At 35.5% G+C, this 21,964-nt stretch overlaps 1 protein-coding gene across 3 annotated transcripts in view; it reads left to right on the top strand.

Annotated features, from left to right (window-relative positions):
* Positions 1–21,964, top strand: part of RSF1 (remodeling and spacing factor 1) — a 146,049-nt gene that overhangs the window by 75,741 nt on the left and 48,344 nt on the right. For 2 of the 3 annotated variants that reach the window (XM_005612015.4, NM_001301166.2), the window contains exons 4-5: positions 557–762; positions 10,302–10,456. In XM_005612015.4, the coding sequence (XP_005612072.2) occupies positions 557–762; positions 10,302–10,456 (361 nt within the window). Of the gene's footprint in view, positions 1–556; positions 763–10,301; positions 10,466–21,964 lie in introns of those variants that run through there. The other variant, XM_070272062.1, reaches the window with a different exon arrangement.

Raw genomic sequence — 21,964 nt, forward strand, 5'->3', positions numbered from 1 at the left:
AGAGAGGCTCAGGGAAGAAATCTGACTTTCTACCCTAATCATATACAAAAATGTACAACAAAAATTAGTCAGTTCTTCCAATTTAGTCATGTGAATATCTTCTTATTAAGAGAATTCACCCAAGGCAGCTATCCGTGAGACTTCTTCCCTTGAAAACTGAATATGTCTCAGGCTTTCAAAACAGGCAGCCATTTCAAGAACAGTGTTCATCTAAAAGCTTTATGAGAGAAAGAATCATTGAAAATTTTATACCATGAGACAATTTAGGAGACTTTAGTGCAAACAGACTCAGTGCTTTTGAATATAACTTGATTTTTGTCATTGTGTTAAACCTGTAAATTTATGTAATATTAAAATAACTTAAAATTTATCTTTTTAAAATTGGTTATTCTAAACAGATTGTGTAAAAGGGGGAGAGGATGGTGGAAGGTGGATAAACTGCACCTGTTCTTTCTACTCCTGCCCCTGAATCAGCTCTGTGGTTGAGCTTAGCATGTTTACTGTGATGGAGAAACATTTCTGGGATAATTTAAGCCGTGTTATGACTATTTTCCAGTACCTCTGCGAGTGTCAGTTTGATGACAATCTCAAATTCAAGAATATTATCAATGAGGAGGATGCCGACACCATGCGTCTCCAGCCAATTGGCCGAGACAAAGATGGCCTCATGTACTGGTACCAGTTGGATCAAGATCACAATGTCAGAATGTACATAGAAGAACAAGATGATCAAGATGGCTCTTCATGGAAATGCATTGTCAGGTATCTTTTGTTGGAATCTTTTCACGTTTATTTGCGTGTTTCTTAACTTTGTTCTCTTCTCTGCCAGAATATAATCTCTGCAGCTGGAGTGGTGCCTCTTTTTTTGAGGTTGGGGAATTTCCAGGACCTAGCCTAGTGCCCAGCACAATATCCATTATGGGCACTTAGTGAATTATTTGTCAAATAAATAAATATATTTAGCATTGTGGTCCATATCAGATCATATAGCTTGTATTTTAGGAAGCCAGAATCTGACAAATAATAATGTACAGATAATAGGCACAGAAAAATACATTGTTAGACAAAAATACAAGAAACGTATTGTTTAGTTCTTATTTAACTATTGTTTCCTATTAGACATTATATATTCCTAATTATTTTAATTTGGCCAATTCACCTTGCTACTTTAGTAACTTTTACCATAATCCTTTTTTTAAAATCATGATTTCTTATTTATGTTGACAAATACATTTGAACAGAAACATTTAATGTAAACTTGTGAAATACATTTTTTAATCAATAAGTAACACTGAGACTGTTATTCAGAATCTTTGTGTCTCTAATTTTCTGTCTTTACAACTTAATTATTTAGAATTTATTCTATTTATACCTACAGTTTATATTAATTTTGAAAATATCAGTGGATCTATAACTAAAGTAGGGAGAGATAATGGATATATAACCACTGGTTTATGAAAAACTCATTTGACTTTAACTCATTTCTGTTTTCACTCATTTTGGATTTTAGCAGATTTTTGTTAGTGATTATTAAGATTTTGAAGAGAGAAAATCCATAGAAATTTGGAATATCTTTTTGGATCAGGGAAGCTCAACTTTCATCCTTAAGAATAAACGTAAATTGAATGAGCTCATGGGGGATTCTTTCATGTGCTATAAAACTTTACTATAATACGGTTTTCCATGTAGTTAATTTACTAAATGGAGATAAACAAAGTGGTCCTGAAATAAAATTTACTCACCATCTGTATGAATACATGCATCGAATAAGGTTCTATTCGTGATGTTTTACCACCACTTCTACTATTTCCTATACAAATCTTATGTAGTTGTTTAAAAGATATTCTCTCCCACTTTGTAGATGAAGAACGTGTGACAGAGGAAAATAATGGTGATTATTTTGATCAGTCGTATCTGCTTAAAACAATTTCTAAAGTACACTGTTTTAAGTAGATCATATCCTAATGTATGATGTGAGAGAAAGAGCATAGATTTTCAAGTTAACAGCTTGAACTGTCTCCGATATTCTCTTTCCTGCACTTTAAAATGAGGAAGGTAGTACTTGACCAGTAGAGTTGTTGTGAAGAATGTATGAGAAATCATACTAGGACCATACTACATGGTCAATAAAAATTTGTTGCTTTTCTCCCAGCTGGTTTAACTGCCAGCTTTTCTTACATTTCTAACCCCAAAGACTGAAACTTAGTTTCTTCATAGAAGAAATATTTATCAGTAGAAAGGAAAAGATGAAATTCCATTGATGTTGCTTTCACCTGTTCTCATCCTTGACCATTCTCCCAGGTTTTATTTTCTGTGCTTCTGCCTTTCATTTTTTTAAATCTTCTTTTCGTGTATGAAAATCTCTTTATGATAAACATAAAATGGTGTATGTGGCACTTGTTCAGAAGCAAGTGCTTAAATAGAATGCTTGAACACAGTTTTCTCATATTAACAACCACAAATTTCTTTAGAGAACTGATGCCAGGTTATTTTTAACCTTTTTGAAGAATATCTCTGAATATATGTATTCCTATCTGCAAATATGCCAGGCAACTTTTCCCAAATATGTATATTTGGTACCTATAAGAAACCATTGGGTTTATTGACTCTGATGTCAGGTAATTAAAGCCAAATTCTAAACACCTGATTATCACACTAACATTCCCAGAAGTCCTAGCCCATGCAATAAGACAGGAAAAGGAAATAAGAGATATACAGATTGGGAAGGAAGAAATACAGCTGTCCTTGTTTACAAATGACATGATTGTCTATGTAGAGAATCTGAAAGAATGGCTCAACAAAAAAACCTCCTGAAACTAATAAGTGATTATAGCAGGGTTGCAGGATGCAAGGTTTAATACACAGATGTCAGTTGCTTTCCTATATGCCATCAATGAACATGTGTGTTGGAATCTGAAATTAAAACACAATACCATTTACATTAGCTCCTTCAAAATTGAAATACATAGATATAAATTAACAAAATATGAGTAAATCTATATGAGGAAAACTACAAAACTCTGATGAAAGAAATCAAAGAGGAACTAAGTGGAGAGAGATTCCACGTTCATGGATAGGAACACTTAATATTGTCAACATGTCATTTCTTCTCAGCTTAATCTATAGATTCAGTGCAATCCCAATCAAAATCCCAGCAAATTATTTTCTGTCTATTGACCAACTGATTCCAAAATTTATACATGGAGGCAAAAGAACCAGAATAGCCAACACAGCATTGAAGGAGAAGAACAAAGTTGGAGGACTGACACTACCTGACTTCACAACATACTGTAAAGCTACAGTAATTAAGAAAGTGGTATATTGGCGAAAGAATAGACAAATAGATTGATGGACTAGAATAGGGAGCCCTGAAGTAGACCCACATAAATATGGTCAACTGATCTTTGACAAAGCAGCAAAGGCAATATGGTGGGGAAAAAGATAATCTTTACAAATGGTGCTGGAACAACTGGACATCCACATGCAAAAAATTGAATCTAGTCACAGACCTTACAACTTTAGAAAAATTAACTCAAAATGGATCACTGACCTACATGTAAAATGCAAAACTATAAAACTCCAAGAAGGTAACACACAAGAAAATCTAGATGACCTTGTTTTGGTGATAATTTTTGATACAACACCAAAGGCACAATCCATGAAAGAAAGAATTGATAAGCTTAGCTTAATTAAATTTAAAAATTTCTGCTCTGTGAAAGATGCTGTCAATATAATGAAAAGCTAAGCTGCAGACTGGGAGAAAATATTTACAAAAGACATATCTGATAAAGGACTATTATCCAAAATATACAAAAAACTCTTAAAATTTAACAGTAAGAGGGGCCAACTCGGTGGTGTAGTGGTGAAGTTTGCATACTCTGCTTCAGCAGCCTGAGGTTTGCAGGTTCAGATCCTGGACATGGACCTATGCACCACTTATCAAGCCATGCTATGGCAGGCATCCCACATATAAAGTGAAGTTAGCTCAGGGCCAGTCTTCCTCAACAACAACAACAACTACAACAAAACAATAAGAAAACAACCAACCTGATTAAAAAATGGCTTAAAGACTTTAACAGACACCTTGCCAAAGAAGATATACAGATGGCATATGAGCGCATGAAAAAATTCTCCACATCATATGTCATCAGGGAAATGTAAATTAAAACTACCTTAAAATACTGCTACACACCTATTAGAATGGCCAAAATCTAGAACACTGACACCACAAAATTCTGGAGCAATAGGAACTCTCATTCATTGCTGGTGGGAGTGCAAAATGGCACAGCCACTTTGGAAGACAGTTTGGTGGTTTCTTACAGTTAATCATTACCATATGATCCAGCAGTCATACTCTTTGGTATTTGCCCAGAGGATTGAAGACTATCTCCACACAAACTTGCACAAGGATGTTTATGGCAGCTTTATTCATACTTGCCAAAACTTGGAAGCAATCAAGATATCCTTCAGTAGATAAATGGATAAACTGTGGTGCATCCAGACAATGGAATATTATTCAGCACTAAAAAGAAATGAGCTGTCAAACCATGAAAAGACATGAAGGAAGCTTAAATCATATTAATAAGTGAAAGAAGGCAGTCTGAAATGAACTCTATGATTTCAATTATATGACATTCTGAAAAAGGCAGAACTATGGAGATAGTAAAAAGATTAGGGGTTATCAGGGTTTAGAGGGGAGGGAGGGATGAATCAGTGAAGTACAGAGGATTTTTAGGGCAGTGAAACTACTCTGTATAATACCATAATGAGGGATACAAGCCAGTATGTATTTGTCCAAATCCATAGAATGTACAACACCAAGACTGAACTCTAATGTATATGGACTCTGGGTGGTAATTATGTGTCAGAGTAGGTTCAAGATTTCAACAAATATACCTCTTCAGTGGGGATGTTGTTAATGAGGGAAGCTGTGCCTGTTCAGTGGTAGGAAGTATTTCAGAAATCTCTGTACCTTCCTCTCAGTTTTGCTGTGAACCTAAAACTGGTCTAAAAAAAAAAATCTTAAAAAAAAATTAATACCATAACATCATCATAGTCTTAAAACTTCCAAGTAGCAATTTCCATTTGTTGTAAAATTCATAATATAAGTATATATGACATGGATATATGGTAGTTGACTGATATATAAAGAATTATATTTTAAGTTTAAACAACGGGATTTAGTAAGTTACTTAGAAAAGAGTAAAAGTGGTTCAGTTTCACTGAATCACATGAAATTGCCAACATTTGAACATTTTAAGCTACAAAAGTGGCATGTTTTTATGGTTTAACCAAGAATTATAATAGATTTCAAAAACAAAAATATATAAGCTGTAGTCAGTGTCCCACTTCTTCCAATTAATGTTCAAAACAGAATTGCTGTGGAGGGATAGTATTTGTCACCATTATTTTGTCTCTACTTTAGGCCTCAATGAAAGAGGATGAAAGTACAGAAAAATATTTCTTAACATCTGATCAAATAACATGTTATAAATGCTATTAATTTACACTAGGGGGTATGTCTAGAGAATTTCTTGAGGAGTGAAAAAGATAAGCAAAAAATATGAACCCCACAAAGTGATAGTATTTGGTTATTAATGATGAGAAAATTTTTGCAAATCTTAGACCAAACTCTGTTAGCTTATTCTTCAAGATCAGAGAGGGCCTCCTGAAAGTGCTTTTATACCAAGTTGGCTAAGGAGGATAAAGTCTTATGCAGACTGTTAAATAGTTACTTTAAAGAGTATATACATACAGCCAATATTCACATGAAAAAGTGTTTGACATCATTGTTCCTCAGAGAATTCCCGATTTAAACCATAATGAGATACCACTTTACTTCCACTAGAATGAATAAAATGAAATGACTTACATCACCACGTGTTAGCAAGAATGTAGACCCACTGGAATTTTTACACCTTGCTGGTGGGAATGTAAGATGGTATAACCACTTTGGAAGACAGTTTGGCAGTTTCTTCAAATGTTAAACAAACTGTTATCCCATAACCCAGCGATTTCACTCCTAGATGTTTATCTTAGAGAAAGGAAAACACATGTTTACAAAAAGCCTTGTATAGTAATGTTCATAGCATCTTTATTCATAATAGTCCTCATACATGGATTACTACTAAGGAGTAAAAAGAAATGACATGATGCATGCAACTGTATGAATTTGTCTCAAAAGCATAATGTGAAAGAAGCCAGAAAGTACCTATCATTTGATTCCATTTGTTAAGACGTTCTGGAGTTAACTAAACTGATCTCTAGTTACAATCATCCAAGTTCTGATTCTTTCTGGCTTTGGGTGGAGGAGAGGAATTGAGTAGGATAGGGCAGGAGGGAATTTTCTGTGGTGATGGTAATGTTCTTTATCTTGTTAGAGATGTGGATTACACAGATGTATGCATTTGTCAAAACTGATAAACTGAACACTTAAGATCTTCTTTTTATTTCAAAATATATAAATTATACCTCAATTAAAATATTTTAAGAATTGGTAATGGTTTGACAATCACTTTCTAAAAACTGAATTCTGGAGTCAGCCCAGTTGCATAGTGGTTAAGGTTGTGTGCTCCACTTTGGCAGCCTGGGGTTTCACAGGTTTGGAGCCCAGGTGCAGTGCTACACAATGCTTATTAAGCCACACTGTGGTGGCATCCCACGTAGAGAATAGAGGAAGACTGGCACAGATGTTAGCTCAGGGCCAATTTTCCTCGCCAAACAAAACAAAACTGAATTCTGAATAGTGTGTACAGTTTTCATTGACCAACCAGGTACCTAACCTATACTTGGCATTAGATGATACCTGTGCTTGGCTTTGTTTTTGTTTTGTCTGTTTTGGTTTTTTTTCTCCTTCTCCCCGAAGCCCCCAGTACATAGTTGTATATTCTAGTTGTGAGTGCCTCTGGTTGTGCTATGTGGGGTGCTGCTTCAGCATGGCTGATGAGCGGTGCCATGTCCATGCCCAGGATGCGAACCAGTGAAACCTTGGGCTGCCAAAGTGGAGCGCGTGAACTCAACCACTGAGCCACAGGGCCAGCCCCATTTTTGTTGTTTTTTATTGAATTGGACTATCAGCTCAATTGCTTCTGAAAGGTTTAATCACTATCTCAAATTCTAAACAACCCCTAGACTAGGAAGAAGCATATTCTGCAATAATAAATTAGGATGATATGCTCCATTTCACCAAAGTCTAGATTAACTTTGGGTACAGAAAGGAAAATACAAGAGTTTGTAATCTTTTAAGATATGTTAAGTCAAAATCAGTCAATCTGCCCAAAACTGAGCTTGTAACTTTTCCCACCTCAACGTGTTTGTCCTGTCTCAGTTGAGCAGCCACATCCTTTTCAGTTACTTGGATCCAAAACCTTGGAGGCACATCCTTGACTTTTCTTTTTCTGTCACTTCATGTCCAGTCCGTCAGCAAATCCAATCAGCTGTCTGTGCAAAATATATCCAGTGTGTTTGATCATCCCTCATCCCCTTCATAGCCACATTCTTGTCCAAGCCATCATCACTTTATTTTAATACAGTTAAGTGGTTTTTAGTATATTCACAAAGTTGTGTAATCATCACCACTGTCTGACTCCAGGACATTTTCTGCACCCCATGAAGAAAGCCTGTACCCTGTACATTAGCAGTTATTCACACTTCTCCCTTTGCCTAGCCCATGTCAGCCATCAGTCTACTTTCTGTTTCTTTAATTTGCCTCTTCAAGACATTTCATATACATAGAATCATACAATATGTGGCCCTTGTGTCTGGCTTCTTTCAGATAGCATAATGTTTTCAAGGTTCATCTATGTAGTAAGAATCAATATTTCACTTCTTTTTATGGTTCATAATATTCCCTTTATGGATATACCACATTATTTATCCATTCTGTGCTTGTCTTTGAAAGAGTAATTGGACTTAGCTGTGGGGAACACATTCCAGGTTAAGAAAACAGAAGTGCAAACACCTGACATCCTAAGACAGCAGGATATTTTGGAGAAATACATCTGATTCAATATGCCTGAATGAGGAAATGTTTTAGGGAAAAGAAAGCAGTGGAGGGAGGGAGGGCAAAGCAACTGAATTGTTGTTAGAGTCATAGTCTACTCTAAAAGGTCCTGTAGATAGTGGTAAGAAATTTGGGTATAATTTGAATATATGTATGTTTATAAAAATTCCCTCTGACTAGTTCAAAAGTAGGATCTAAAAAAATTATTTAGAATACTAAATCTAATTGTTAGATCAAAATAGAAATCCAAAGATGGGTAGTTTTCTCTCTTTATATAATAACTACCTTAGGCTTGTGTTTTAACACAGTAGTCAGGTTAAAAGCCTTCTAGAGAGTTCTTTAATAAATTTTTCTGCCAAACTCCTTGGTTGCTTAGAGTAGTAGAAATAATTGACACTATTGACAATAATTGAGCACTATTGGCTCTCTTCTAATGGTTGGAAGTTTTTTTAAAATAGGTGTAGTGAAAAGCTTCAATATATTCTTCAGTTCCCAGCATGACTTCAAAGATAACAATATGTTAAAGCACTTATTACATATGAAATTCTCCATGAAATATGAGAAGTAATAACGTTAAGTAGATAGAGCCTTAGGTTAGAAGCAGGTTGGTGTTATGAAGTTAGGAGATAGGAACTTTGCCAAAACTTTATTTAACATCTGTGAGTTTTAATTTTCCTTTTTGTAAAGTGGAGGCAGTACCAGACAGGATCTTGAAAGAGCATCTAATCTAACCTTCTATTATTAAATAAATAAATTCTAAATTGTTCATTTTATTATGTGTTCTCATATGATATTTATAATATATATAAACCTGTGTATTCATTCCCATACACAAAGATAAAACTATTGTCATTTTAATTTCTGAAAGATGTCCATCAGTGGCGATTTTATTACTTTCCTTAGGAGGGCAATTTAATAATACTCAAAGAATCCGATCTTTTATAGATGAAGATATATGACCTGTCCAGGGCCATGTAACCATCTAGTTTAGGGACAAGGATTCTATTTATTCATTATATATATATTTTTTTAAACAATTTTTTTTAAAGATTTTTACTTTTCCTTTTTCTCCCCAAAGCCCCCCGGTGACATAGTTGTCTATTTTAAGTTGTGGGTCCTTCCAGTTGTGGCATGTGGGACGCCGCCTCAGCATGGTTTGATGAGTGGTGCCATGTCGGTGCCCAGGATCCGAACCAGGGAAACCCTGGGCTGCTGAAGCGGAGTGTGCGAACTTAACCGCTCGGCCACGGGGTTGGCCCCTCGTTACATATTTTTTTTAGAGCCTGCTTCATAAGGCAGTGTCCCTGCTCTCAAGCAATAGAGTTTAGCTGGGATGGAGGTGGAAAGGGAAAGGAGGATAGAGAGCGTATGTGGCATAACAGATAGAAAGCAAGTGATTTCAGCTTAATACTAACTACATAGAAGTAGAAGTGCGTGCACCGTGCTTTGAGAACACGGGAAGATCATGGTGCTGATCAGTTAACGTAGTGGTGGGTCTAGAACTAACTTTCCCAACTCACAGTCCAGAGTTTCCTGTGTATTGTCACCATTTCACACAGCTTATCTGAGCAGGACAAATATCCAAGTGAATTTTCTTACTTTTAAGTGGCATTTAAATTGACCATAACACTGGTTTTGTTAGTAAAAATAGAGAATTTATAGAGTAGAATCTTATTTATTGGGGATTTTCTTGAATTTTTAATTCAAATTGAATTCCCTTCCTGCAGTTGTAAATTATAATTGATGAAACAGCATTAGTAACCTAAATTCTTTGGTGTTTGAACTGTGTTATTAGAACTGACTTTTTGCCATAATTACTCAGAAAGATCTGCATCATAATTTTATAACAATATCAAATGTTATTCTCTCTGTAAGTGGAAAAGCATTCTTATATCCAGATGAATCAAGAACTTGAATTATTTGGTTAAAAAAATGCTTCTTCAAGCAAATTTTACATTGATTTTATACTCCTTAGAGGTTGCATAGTACTTTAAAATATTCTCAAACTTTGATTTTTGTTTGTTTGTTCTTACCTTTCTTTTCAGCCAAAGACATTTGCATTGCCATTCTAATTAATAGAGGGAATAGTCTAAGATACCTCTTTGGAGAATAGTGTATTTTAATATGTATTCATTCCTAATACTTAATTTTAAAATTCAAGATTAATTAGGGTTAGCTGTACCAGTGTTTTGGATGTTGTAATGTGTTTTTTTAATTTTAATTTCTAATAGGTGTTATTCTGAAAGCTCTTAGAACAGAAGAAAGATTTTTATGCTGTCTTATTTTTTCCCTTGTTTAGAAATCGAAACGAGTTGGCTGAGACTCTTGCCCTCCTGAAAGCACAAATCGATCCTGTCCTATTGAAAAATTCTAGCCAACAGGACAGCTCTTCCCGGGAAAGTCCCAGCTTGGAGGATGAGGAGAATAAAAAGGAGGAAGAAACACCTAAACAAGGTTTTTTTTGTGTGTTTTGTTTTACTTTGTTTTGTAATTTCTTCTCTCTTCTTCCATTCCTCTTCCCAACTATATAAATTGGAATTCTCTCAACTTGAAAAATTGGAAGCATTCCGGTAAAGGGAGATTGATTTTTCTTTTATTTAATGAAAAAAAAGAAGCAATGGTGGGCTGGCCCCATGGTGTAGTGATTGAGTTCGGCACGTTCTGCTTTGGCGGCCCGGGTTCACAGGTTCAGATTCTGGGTGCAGACCTACACCATTGGCCAGCCATGCTGAGGCAGCAACCCACATGCAAAATAGAGAAAGATTGGCACAGATGTTAGCTCTTGGCTAATCTTCCTCAAGCAGAAAAAGAGGAAGAGTTGCAACAGATGTTAGCTCACGGCCAATCTTCCTCACAAAAAGAAAGAGCAGCAGTAGCAAGAAACCATTGAGTACTTTGCTCTTGTATATTAAACATTAAAAAATTTAAATAGGGGCCATCCCGGTGGCACAGTGGTTAAGTGCACACATTCCGCTTTGGTGGCCCACGATTTGCCAGTTTGGATCTTGGGTGCAGACAGGGCACCGCTTGGCAAGCCGTGCTGTGGTAGGCGTCCCACATATAAAGTAGAGGAAGATGGGCATGGATGTTAGCTCAGGACCAGTCTTCCTCAGCAAAAAGAGGAGGATTGGCAGTAGTTAGCTCAAGGCTGATCTTCTAAAAAAAAAAAAAAATTTAAATAAAAAATTTTCAGATCATCAAAATATAGTATCTTTTACTAATTTAAGAATGCAAAGATACTTGGCAAACAATTTTCTTATTGTGGTAAAATATACATAACATAAAATTTATTATTTTTAAGTACAATTCTGTGGCATTAAGTACATTTACATTGTTGTACAACCATCACCATCATCCATCTCTAGAGTCATCTTGCTCAACTACAACTCTGTACCCACTAAATACTAACTCAACATTTTCCCCTCCTACTAGCCCCTGGCACTCACCATTCTACTTTCTGTCTCTATGAATTTGACTAACTCTGGGAACCTTATATCTGAGAAATCATACAATATTTGTTCATTTGTGATGGCTTATTTCACTGAGCATAGTGTCTTCAGTGTCCATCCGTGTTGGAGCATATGCCAGAATTTCCTTCCTTCTTAAGGCTGAATAATATCCCATTGTATATATACAACTCGTTTTGTTTATCTGTTCACCTGTCAGTGGACACTTGGGTTTCTTCCAACTTTTGGCTATTGTGAATAATGCTGCTGTGATCGTGGGTGTTCAAATATCTGTTGGAGTCACTACTTGCATTTTTTTTGAGTATATACCCAGAAATGGAATTGCTGGATCATATGGTTGTTCTATTTTTAATTTTTTGAGGATGCAGCATACTGTTTTCCGTAGCTGCTGCACCATTTTACATTCCCACCAGTAATGCATAGGTATTCCACTTTCTTTGCATCCTACCCATTACTTGTTATTTTCTGGTTTTTGTTTTTGTTTTGTTTTATTTTTAATGATAGCCATTCTGATGGATGTGAGATAGTATCTCAGTGTGGTTTTGATTTGCGTTTGCATAATGACCAGTGATATTGAATACCTTTTTATGTATTTATTAGCCATTTGTATGTCTTCTTTGGAAAAATATTTATTCAGGTTTTTTACCCATTTTTTAATTGAGCTTTTTGTTTTGTTTTTTGGTTGTACTTAGCAAACTCTTAAGTCTACACTAATTAACAATTATTAAACCTTATTTCCTAGCTGAGTTTTTTAATTTGGTTGACTAAGCAGATCAAATCCTAACCTTTCTAGAAGGAAAGAAACCAAGTGAAATTTTGTCTGACGTTGTTTTCAGTTAATACTTTTTGTTGATGACATACCTTTTAATGACAAGGGAAGGGATTTACTCTCCTTATCATGCTTTCTTCCTTTGCTTTTAGTTTTCCTCTGCTGTTTCTGTTAGAACCCTAAGGCAGTATGTTCTTACCTCATTTGCTACTTTGAGGAAACCTTCCATAAAGTCATTCCCTAGCTGCAAGCATTGCTTGAAAACAAGTAATTGTGCCTTTTAATGTAGGATATAATGTTCCTACATATTAAGCATTGTTTTTAGGAAAACTCCTGATTATTGTCCTCCTTTGACCAGTGTTTATATGATTTCAAAATCTGTGGTGGTTTTATTCGTAAGCCATATTTCTGATTTGAAAAATTCTTTTCTAAATAATTCAATTTGTAGGTTACTTCAGTAAAGCTTAATAATTTTAAAGTAGTCTGTACCCCCTAATGAATTTCCAGATTTTTTTAGTAGCATTCCCTAAGGATTAGTTGAGTTTAGACTTAATATTGTTTGTTTATTTGGTCATTCGGGTTGGTCATTCATTTGTGTATTTGCTTATTCTCATACACAGTGAAAATCAAGACCATAGAGAATATAAATTGGAAAAAGAGAGCAAGATAATAGTAATTTAAGAGACAATTATTCCTGTTAGGTGAACTTAAATTTGACACTGATCTTGAAGGCAGACTCGTTGTGTAGTTTTAATCAGAAAGAAAAACTAAGCAAACAATTTGCTGAGTAAAGTTCTTCCTAGTGTTTAATTCTAAAATTTCACTGTGGGGCCTTAGAGGAGTGGGGATTTCAACAGTAAGAGCAGCTAACATTTGTTGGGCTTATCCTGTTTCTTTGTAGTCTACCAAATGAGGCTTGTTCATTTTCATTTAATCTTCATAGCAACTCTTTGAGATAACCACTATTGTTGTTTCAGTTTTACAGATGAAGCTATTGAGAAGTTTATAAACTTGCCCCAAGTCATATAGATAATAAAGTGTCAGAGCCTAGATTTGAACCCTGATCCTCATAAAGCCTGTTCTCTTTAACTAGAGTGATCTAGAGCTTACGTCTCAAATTTTAATGTGCATGCTCTTCACCTGGTGATCTTTTTTTAAATCGAAAAGCTGATTCAGTCAGTCTTGTGTGAGTCTGCTGATTTTCCTTTTAACAAGGACCCAGGTGCTGCTGGTGCTGCTGGTCAGAGGACCACACTTTGAGTAGTGGGGTTGTAAGGGCGGTCTCCTAACCTTGGAAACAAATACAGCAAAGACTTTCATACAGCTGTTTCTGAAAATCTCCCTCAATGAATGCTGATATTATAACTGAACATTGTTAAGAGAAAGTACAATTAATAACACTCAACACAATTAAGAGAAAGTCTGTGGGGGAGGACATCTTTTGAAAAAGTAAGGGAGGAGCAAGACATTTAATTCTCTCTGTTTTTCTCTTTTAAATAGTCTCTTCTGTTTCTCTTACTGTTACCAGCAAAGTATTTCTTACGCATTCATTCATTCAGCAAATACTTATTGTGCACCTGTTATGTACCAAACATGATTTTAGCCATAGACATTCAGTAAACAAAGCAGACTGTAACTCTTGCTTTTGTGAAGCTTACTCTATTGTGGATTAAATGGCTAACACATACCATTTACCATGTGCCAAGCACTGTTCTCAGAGCTTTACATATATCAAGTCATATCATCTTCACAACACCCTAATAGGTATTACATTGTTATTTCCTTTTTTGCAAACAAGAGAAATGAGATGAGGAGAGGTTTAAGTAACTCTCCCAAGGTCACAAAGCCTGTTAGTGGCACACCCAATATTCACACCTGGGCAGTCTTTAATCTTTCTTCAGAGGCCGTGCACTTTTGATGCTGCACTTACACATAATTTGTAGGAGTAGACAGTTTTATTCAGCCCCCAAAGCCCTATCTATTACTCCATCTTTTCGGCTATAGTTATTATATTTTGTTCGATGGCAAAACAAAGAAATATGATTCTGGTTTGTCATTTTTATTACTCTCGGGTATAAATAAACATTGCCCTTAGGTGGGTAGGGGTCAGAGGGAGTAGGTTAAAAGCTGGAAGCAGTCCTAGAGAATGTCTAACATAGAGTAGTAAAGGAAAATGTGACAAAAGTTAAAAATTGTATGGTTGAATATTTGAAAATCAAACATCAAGAAGGAAAAATAAATAGGAGCTGGAGAAAGAATAAAACAGCCATTCTTGCAGCTAAAATAGAGTTTTCTGTAATCATCAGTTAAATTGCCATGCTTTGTATCTAACCTTAGTAAGATGATTTTTTGTACGAGTGCCGAGGAGAAATACATTACCTATAAAAGTGGGCAAAAAAAATCCAAAAACGACATCATATGTCCTAAAAAAATTCATCAGTTGAATAATTAAATTGCCTTTTTGTTTCAAAGATAATTAGAATTGCTTTCTGAAAAGGTCTGAATTTCTTAGACTGGCATTCAGAATCTCACAGTCTAGCCTCAACCTATCTTTCTAGAGTTATCTCCTACTATTTCCTTACATGATCACTGGTTCCAGGTCATCTACAGGCATTTATTTTCTCCCTATGTTGTGGGCATTGCTTCTGTGTCTTTGTCATGCTCTTATCTTCCTGAGATTCTGTTCCTCCACTGTGGAAATTCCAGTTATACTTAGGGCCATCTGGAATCCCACCTTCTTGATCTCTTTTCTGAGCTCTGTTAGCACTTATTATACTATTTTTATCCCACTTATATTAGTGTCAGTCATACTGCCAAGCTTGAAGCTATCACATACTTGTTGAATTGTTATTCTCAGACTATGATAGATTTTGAAGGGAGTGTTAGGTGTCACTTAAGCCATTCTATGTCTGTCAAGACTCAGGATATAATTTCAGATGGTACACAACCTGGAAGTTACTGTGCTTATAGAACACCATGAAGAACACCATGAAGTTTAATATATGTCTTCTCTCTGTGTTAGATACTGTATTCTAATTTAGAAGGGACCAAAAAGTTAAAAAGGAGCTTTTACAGGGTAGACCAAAGTTGGGGGAAATCCTTACCTTTAATTTAGTTTTTTTCTACTAATTACAAAAAGACTCTCCTTTTGTTAATTTTTGCAGTCATACACTTCTGCCTGCATGTAGAATGAGAAAACAGTATCATTTGAGAATCTCTAGTAAAGAATAGGAATTACAGACTGGCAGTTTAGCTTGCAAACCTAATTTGGCCTGAAAACATGTTTATTTTGGTTTGTACAGTGCTGCTTTGTTTAACCAAAACAAAACTAAGATAAAATTCACCATTTTCAAGGGTGTACCATTCAGTGGTTTTTCAGTATATTCACAATGTTGTAGAACCATAACTACTATCTAATTCCAGAACATTTCCATCACCCCAGAAAGAAACCTTGTAACAATTAAGCAGTTGCCATTTTTCCCTGCCCTTAATTTACCCCTGGAAACCATTAATCTACTTTCTGTCGCTATGGATTTGCCTGTTCTAACATTTCATATAAGTGGAATCATATAATATGTGGCCTTTCATGTCTGACTTCTTTCACTTGGCATAATGTTTTCAAGATTCATCCATATTGTTGCATATATCAGTACTTCATTCTTTTCTCTGACTGAATAGTATTCCCTTGTATGGATAGACATTGTGTTAATGCATTCATGAGTTGGTGGACATTTGAGTTGTTTCCACTTTTTGGTTATTTTGAATAATGCTGCTGTGAACATTCATGTACAAATTTTTGTGGGAACATATATTTTCATGTGTATTTTTCTTAATTTGAATTTGGTGTCAGCATTTAAAATTGAAAACCAGCAGAGTTGGTAACTATGGACCATCATTTCTATGCGTCAGCAACAGGCTCTTCCTGAGTAATTGTTGACCTTCCTTGGTGGGACTCACAGTCTCCAGTTTACCATGGTCTTCTCGTGTCCCCTAAAATTGAACTTAGTACTTACATTTTGTTTTTCTTAAAATGACAAAAATTTTATTCATATCTATATCAAATATTGAAAAAAACAAAAGCAGACCAAGAAAAATGGGAGAGGGGCTAATTGCCTGCAGAAGTGAAGAATATTCCCACAGTTATAATGGGTAAAGTAATCTTGGAAGATCCTCTTGTGGCCATTATTAACATGATATCTGATATAAAGCTTAAATTCACCATGGCAAAATAATATAACTTAATGTAGTGATTAGTCTGCCTTGTCTGCCAAAACAAAATGCCATCCTTGGTGGCTTAAAGAAGAAAAATTTATTTTCTCACTGTTCTGGGGGCTAGAAGTCCCAAATCAAGGTGCCAGCAGACTCAGTTTCTGGTGAAGGCTTTCTTCCTGGCTTGTAGATATCTGCCTCTTTCTGTGTCCTCACATGGCCTCTTCTGTTTGTACATGTGGAGAGGTGATCTGGTGTTTCTTCCTCTTCTTATAAGGGCAGCAGCCCTACCATATTAGAGCTCTATCCTTAGAATGTCATTTAACCAATAATTACCTCCTAAAGGTCCTGTCTCCAAATACAGCCATATTGAGGATTAGGGCTTTAACATACGAATTTGGAGGGAACATAATTCAGTCCATACATGTAGTATTATGAAACATGTCCATAGTAAGAACTGTGATGGGTAATAGAAAAGATACGTGATGGAGTAATTGGGAGGGACAGGGAGAGAACTGAAATTTGAAAGAGATTTGTTTCTGAATGAATGCTATGATGAGCAGTTATATATTCTTAAGAAAAAAATATTACATGTGTATCAAAACCTTTTTTTTGATGTTGAGTTTGAGTGCAGCAAAAGAAGTGTATCAAACTAGAATGAGCATTTGCATGTATAAGTACAGTTGGAAATACTCATACTGAATAGATTGCCAGGAGCAAATGGGACAAGAAGTTAAGTCATTTGTTAAATTTTCTATCGTAGCTCTTGAAAGCACGAATATTGATGATATTACCCATAATGATTTCTTTATTTGTAGCATTTATGAGAATTTTTAAATGAACAGAGTTAATTTCGATATGGTTGCTTAATGAGCCCAACTTTAGGAAAATTTTTTGTTTGTATTGAGGGAAAAGTCTTAAATATAAATGTGGACAGGTCATACTTAGAAAAAGTAACTTACACATGATCCTCTTTTGTCCATTGTGAACATAATGTCTGATATAAAGCTTAAATTTGGGGTGACAACATTTTGAAAAGATGTAACATTTTTAAAGACAAAAGAACTTTAAGTTGTTTCATTATCTAGATATTTATTTGTATAAAAAAGTGAAAAATGCAATTTATCAAAGTCATGTTAATTAACCTTTTGAACTGGATAAGCTCTCAAAGCTTGACTCATAGGTGAATCAGTGTTTTGCCTAATGAATGACCTACACAATACAGTATTCTTCTGTACCGTGAAGTCTGATGATCTGCAGTGTCCATCAGGAATCTTCTTAGGTTCAACTAAGCATTCAGACTCAGAGAGTACTACAGACCACGCTTGGCCTCAGTGTTCTAAGATCTATGTGGGACGGGAGTCAGAGTTTGCCAAGAGGAGTAGTCTTTACCGTAGTCTCTGCAGCAGTTCATATGGCTATCCAAGAACTATCTTCTTCCAGGTGACAACTTCTAGAGCAAGTATATGGAGTTCACACTGAGTAGGTGCAGGAACCGCTTTGTCTTAAAAGCCTCATGTTCCACAGAAGCCAGTATCTCTTAGAATAAGGTCTATAGGCATATATTCTAGGGTCCTCATGCCCAAAAACAGAGTCACTGCGTTCATGAGAGCCCAAAGTATGACATCCCTATCATGTATTTATATATTTTTTCTCAGTCCAGATGCAGTTTATCAATTAGAGGCCATTGATTAATAAGCACTGTTGCCAAGTGACCCAATTGACATTCCAGTTTTTTTTTAGTTTACCAGGGGAGCAGAACTTAACCAACAGTCAAATTCTCAGGAGAAGGAGAAAAGCTCTTCTTAGCCCATGACCCGTAAATGGGTTAGTCATGGTGTGGTGCTAGGAAGCCTTTCTTGGGGAGGAAAATTGTAACTTATGTTGGTTTGTTTGAGGAAGATTAGCCCTGAGGTAAGTACTGCCAATCCTCCTCTTTTTTCTGAGGAAGACTGGCCCTGAGCTAACATCCGTGCCCATCTTCCTCTTCTCTATACGTGGGACGCCTACCACAGCATGGTTTTTGCCAAGCAGTGCCATGTCTGCACCCGGGATCCGAACCAGCCAACCCCGGGCTACCAAGAAGCGGAATATGGGAACTTAGCGGCTACGTCACTGGGCCAGCCCCCAAAAATTGTAACTTTTTAATGTCATTCAAGGAAAAGCTCCTACCTCATCAATTAACATTTTCCCAAAGACTCAATTTTGTTAGATTGGCAATACAATTGAAACACTTTGGATATTGCACTTTTATGAGTTGATTTACTCATTTTTTCATGAAATTAATTCAATAGGAAATACAGTAGATAAGGAATAATCTGGCCCACTTTCCTACACTGGAGTTGGTATCCAGAAATATGTGATGGCCTGAGTTCTAAGATAGGTTCTCTGAATTTAAACTTCAGAAGAAAAATTAATATTGTTTAGTTTGCCTTTCTTAAATAATATTGATAGAGTGGAATAAAGAGCTACAGGATAAATTACTAAACCAAAGTTTACTAGTATAGTAATGAAAACTAAATAATGATGGCATTCAATTACAAAAATTGTGTGAATATCCTGAGATATTCTGATATCCTGAGAGTAGATGACCTGTATACAAAACCATTCTTCAAAACTCTATCAAATGTTTGGGGCCCAGCCCCATGGCCAAGTGGTTAAGTTCACGTGCTCCATTTTGGCGGCCCAGGTTTTTCCCGGTGCAGATCCTGGGTGCAGACATGGCACCACTCATCAGGCCATGCTGAGGCTGCGTCCCACATGGTTCAACTGGAAGGACCTACAACTAGAATATACAACTAGGTACTGGGGGCCTTTGGGGAGAAGAGGAAGAAAAAGAGGAAGATTAGCAACAGATGTTAGCTCAGGGCCAATCTTAAAAAAAAAAAAAAAACTCTATCAATGTTTGAAAATACCTGCATTCATGAATAGCTGTTTTCTGACATAAAGTGTATAGTAGTAAACATTGCTCCCTATTACATGACTCAAGGCTAAATTCTATATTACCCATAACAGTACTAAGTAATAGATCCCACACTGTCATTGTGACAGAAAAAAAATTATAGTTTCTGATTTGAAATCAAAGGAATAATGAATTATGAAATAAAATGTAAAAATTAAGTAGGTTTTTTCTATTTAAAACATAATCTCCAGCATCATACAAATTTGTATTGTGATGGATAAAAATAGAATTTAATTATATTTCTGGCATTTTGTTTTTCTTACCCTCAGCCCACTTTATTCATTTATATTATCTGCCTGGCCCGTGTAGCCATTAGAGTTTGTAACTCCAGTGAGATGAATACTTATTATTACAGCTACAAAGAAATATTTTGATGCAATCTGAGGATTTAATCTAGAGATTTATGGATGGGTTTCAAAATGTCCTTGTGCTGAGCACAAAACAATCCACTATTTTTATTACCATGTTAAATATTGTTTTACTCCAGACAAGTAGAGACCAGATAAATACAGGTGTTATTGTTACTTTGTTATGATCTCTTAAATAGTTTCCTTTACAGGAATAGAAGAAAATGTGCTACCTTTATCATCACTATTGTTCCTTCTTTACATCAGACCTGACTTAAATAGCAAAGATAAAGGACAGAAAATACATTGAAGTTTGCATTTCTTTTATTTTTATGCCATGAACAATAGGACATGGACCATACTGTTTCTTATGTGAAAGATTTGTGCTGATTAAGGAGGAAGGAAAGAAACGAGGAAAGGGGGAAAGGAGACAGCGAAGGAAGGAGAAAAGCAAAAGAAATCTTTCATGATTAGAGAAACTGTTGAAGCTGTTTTTTCTGATTTTGTTGTGACTTGAATCAGAAGGAGAAAATTTTAAGTTTTCATTCATGATTTTTAGAAAATGGCAGTGGCATGGTTTGTTTTTGAGTCTCTACAAATTCTCCCATAAAAGGAACATATTGTTGGCAAAAATTAAAAACTACAGACAGTATCTGAAACTATAGTCTTAAAGGAGCTGGAGTACTCCTGGCCTTTTCAAACCTCTCTAGCCAAAGCTCCCTTCCAGGACAAAACTCCACACTGAGCTTTGTCCAAACTCCTGGGAATAGAATCCAAATTAGGTAGGACGGGAACAATAGAGACAAGCAAAAAAAGAGGGTTCGAATAAAAGTATGAGAGAAGAATAGAGTTAGGTGACCTCATAAAGTAAATCACTTTAATTTTGAATCTTTCACAAAAATAACAAATGGGGAGCTCTAGAGCTATGAAATTAGAAAAACTACTTGACATAAAAATAAGCAAATAAAAAGAGTCAAGGTCAAATCTCATAGGATTATAAAAACAAAAGAGAATAATGAGCAGAATAACATCCATACAGAGAATGAAAACTTGTCCAAAAGACATTCCTACAAAACATATGAAAACTATAACTTAATAGGTGGTAGAACTCAGAAAAGAGTTAAGATTTTTCAAAAATTGAAAAGAAACATCTGGGTCAACAAACACAAGAATTAGTGCCTTGAAAAATCACAAATGGAAAGCTGTATTTTTTTGATAAATCAAAAAGAAATGAAGAGAGAAGGATTTGAAGATAGGCAAAAAAAATCCAACAGGGGTCCTCAAAAAAGAAAACCAAAGCAAGGGAAGATAAAAATACTAAAGACTATGTTTAACAAAACTTCCTGAAATAAAAATGTTGAGACTACATATAGAAAAGACACTGCATACCTTGGAAAATCAACCCAGAACAACAAATATGAAGACATATTCTGGTAAAATTATTGAGCTTTGAAGAAAGAAATACTTTGGCTATCCAGAGAAAAAGACCAAGTGACTTACAAGGAAAAGAAAATCAGACTGCCATCACTGTTTGAAAGCAATGCTTTATGCCAAAAGAAAATGCCATAATACATGTAAGGGGAAGAAAAATGTGAGCCAGGGATTTTATTTCCAGACAAAGTGACTTTCAGATAAAGACTGCAGATAGTACGATCTGTTTTCCCCTGAGTCTTTCCATGGAAATCTTCTGATGAATGAGCTTCAGATAGCCAAACAACTAACAAAACATCCATAGTGGGTGAGATAGAAATAAATATAACTGTATTCAGTTGTATGGTTTAGCCTACATACATACATTTCCTACCTCTGGTTATGAGTCTAAGAACAATGATACCCCAATCACAATGAGTAAGCCTCTAGATTTTTATTTCAGATTATCATTGTCAATAAAAGAAACCAGCACTCATCAGAGATGAGATTGATTCCAAGGATAGGCAGGGAAAATGCAAGATGAGTGGAACATTTTGGAATGCCAGAAACTAAGGATGTGCTCTAAAAAGAATTTCGACCTATCATTAGGTCACGGGTGCCAATGGGAAAGAGCTCCCAATGGTGAAAGCAGAAATTGTTTTAGTGACAAATTTATATGATTGATAGATTTTAACCCATAGAGTAAAATAAATATCCATGAGTTCCTACTTACGTAAGTACATAATTGAGTAAATAAATGGAGATGAAGGGACATCTCTTCCCTGTAGGCGAGTATCA

Source organism: Equus caballus, chromosome 7, assembly GCF_041296265.1.
Source record: "Equus caballus isolate H_3958 breed thoroughbred chromosome 7, TB-T2T, whole genome shotgun sequence".
Classification (NCBI taxonomy): Eukaryota; Metazoa; Chordata; class Mammalia; order Perissodactyla; family Equidae; genus Equus; species Equus caballus.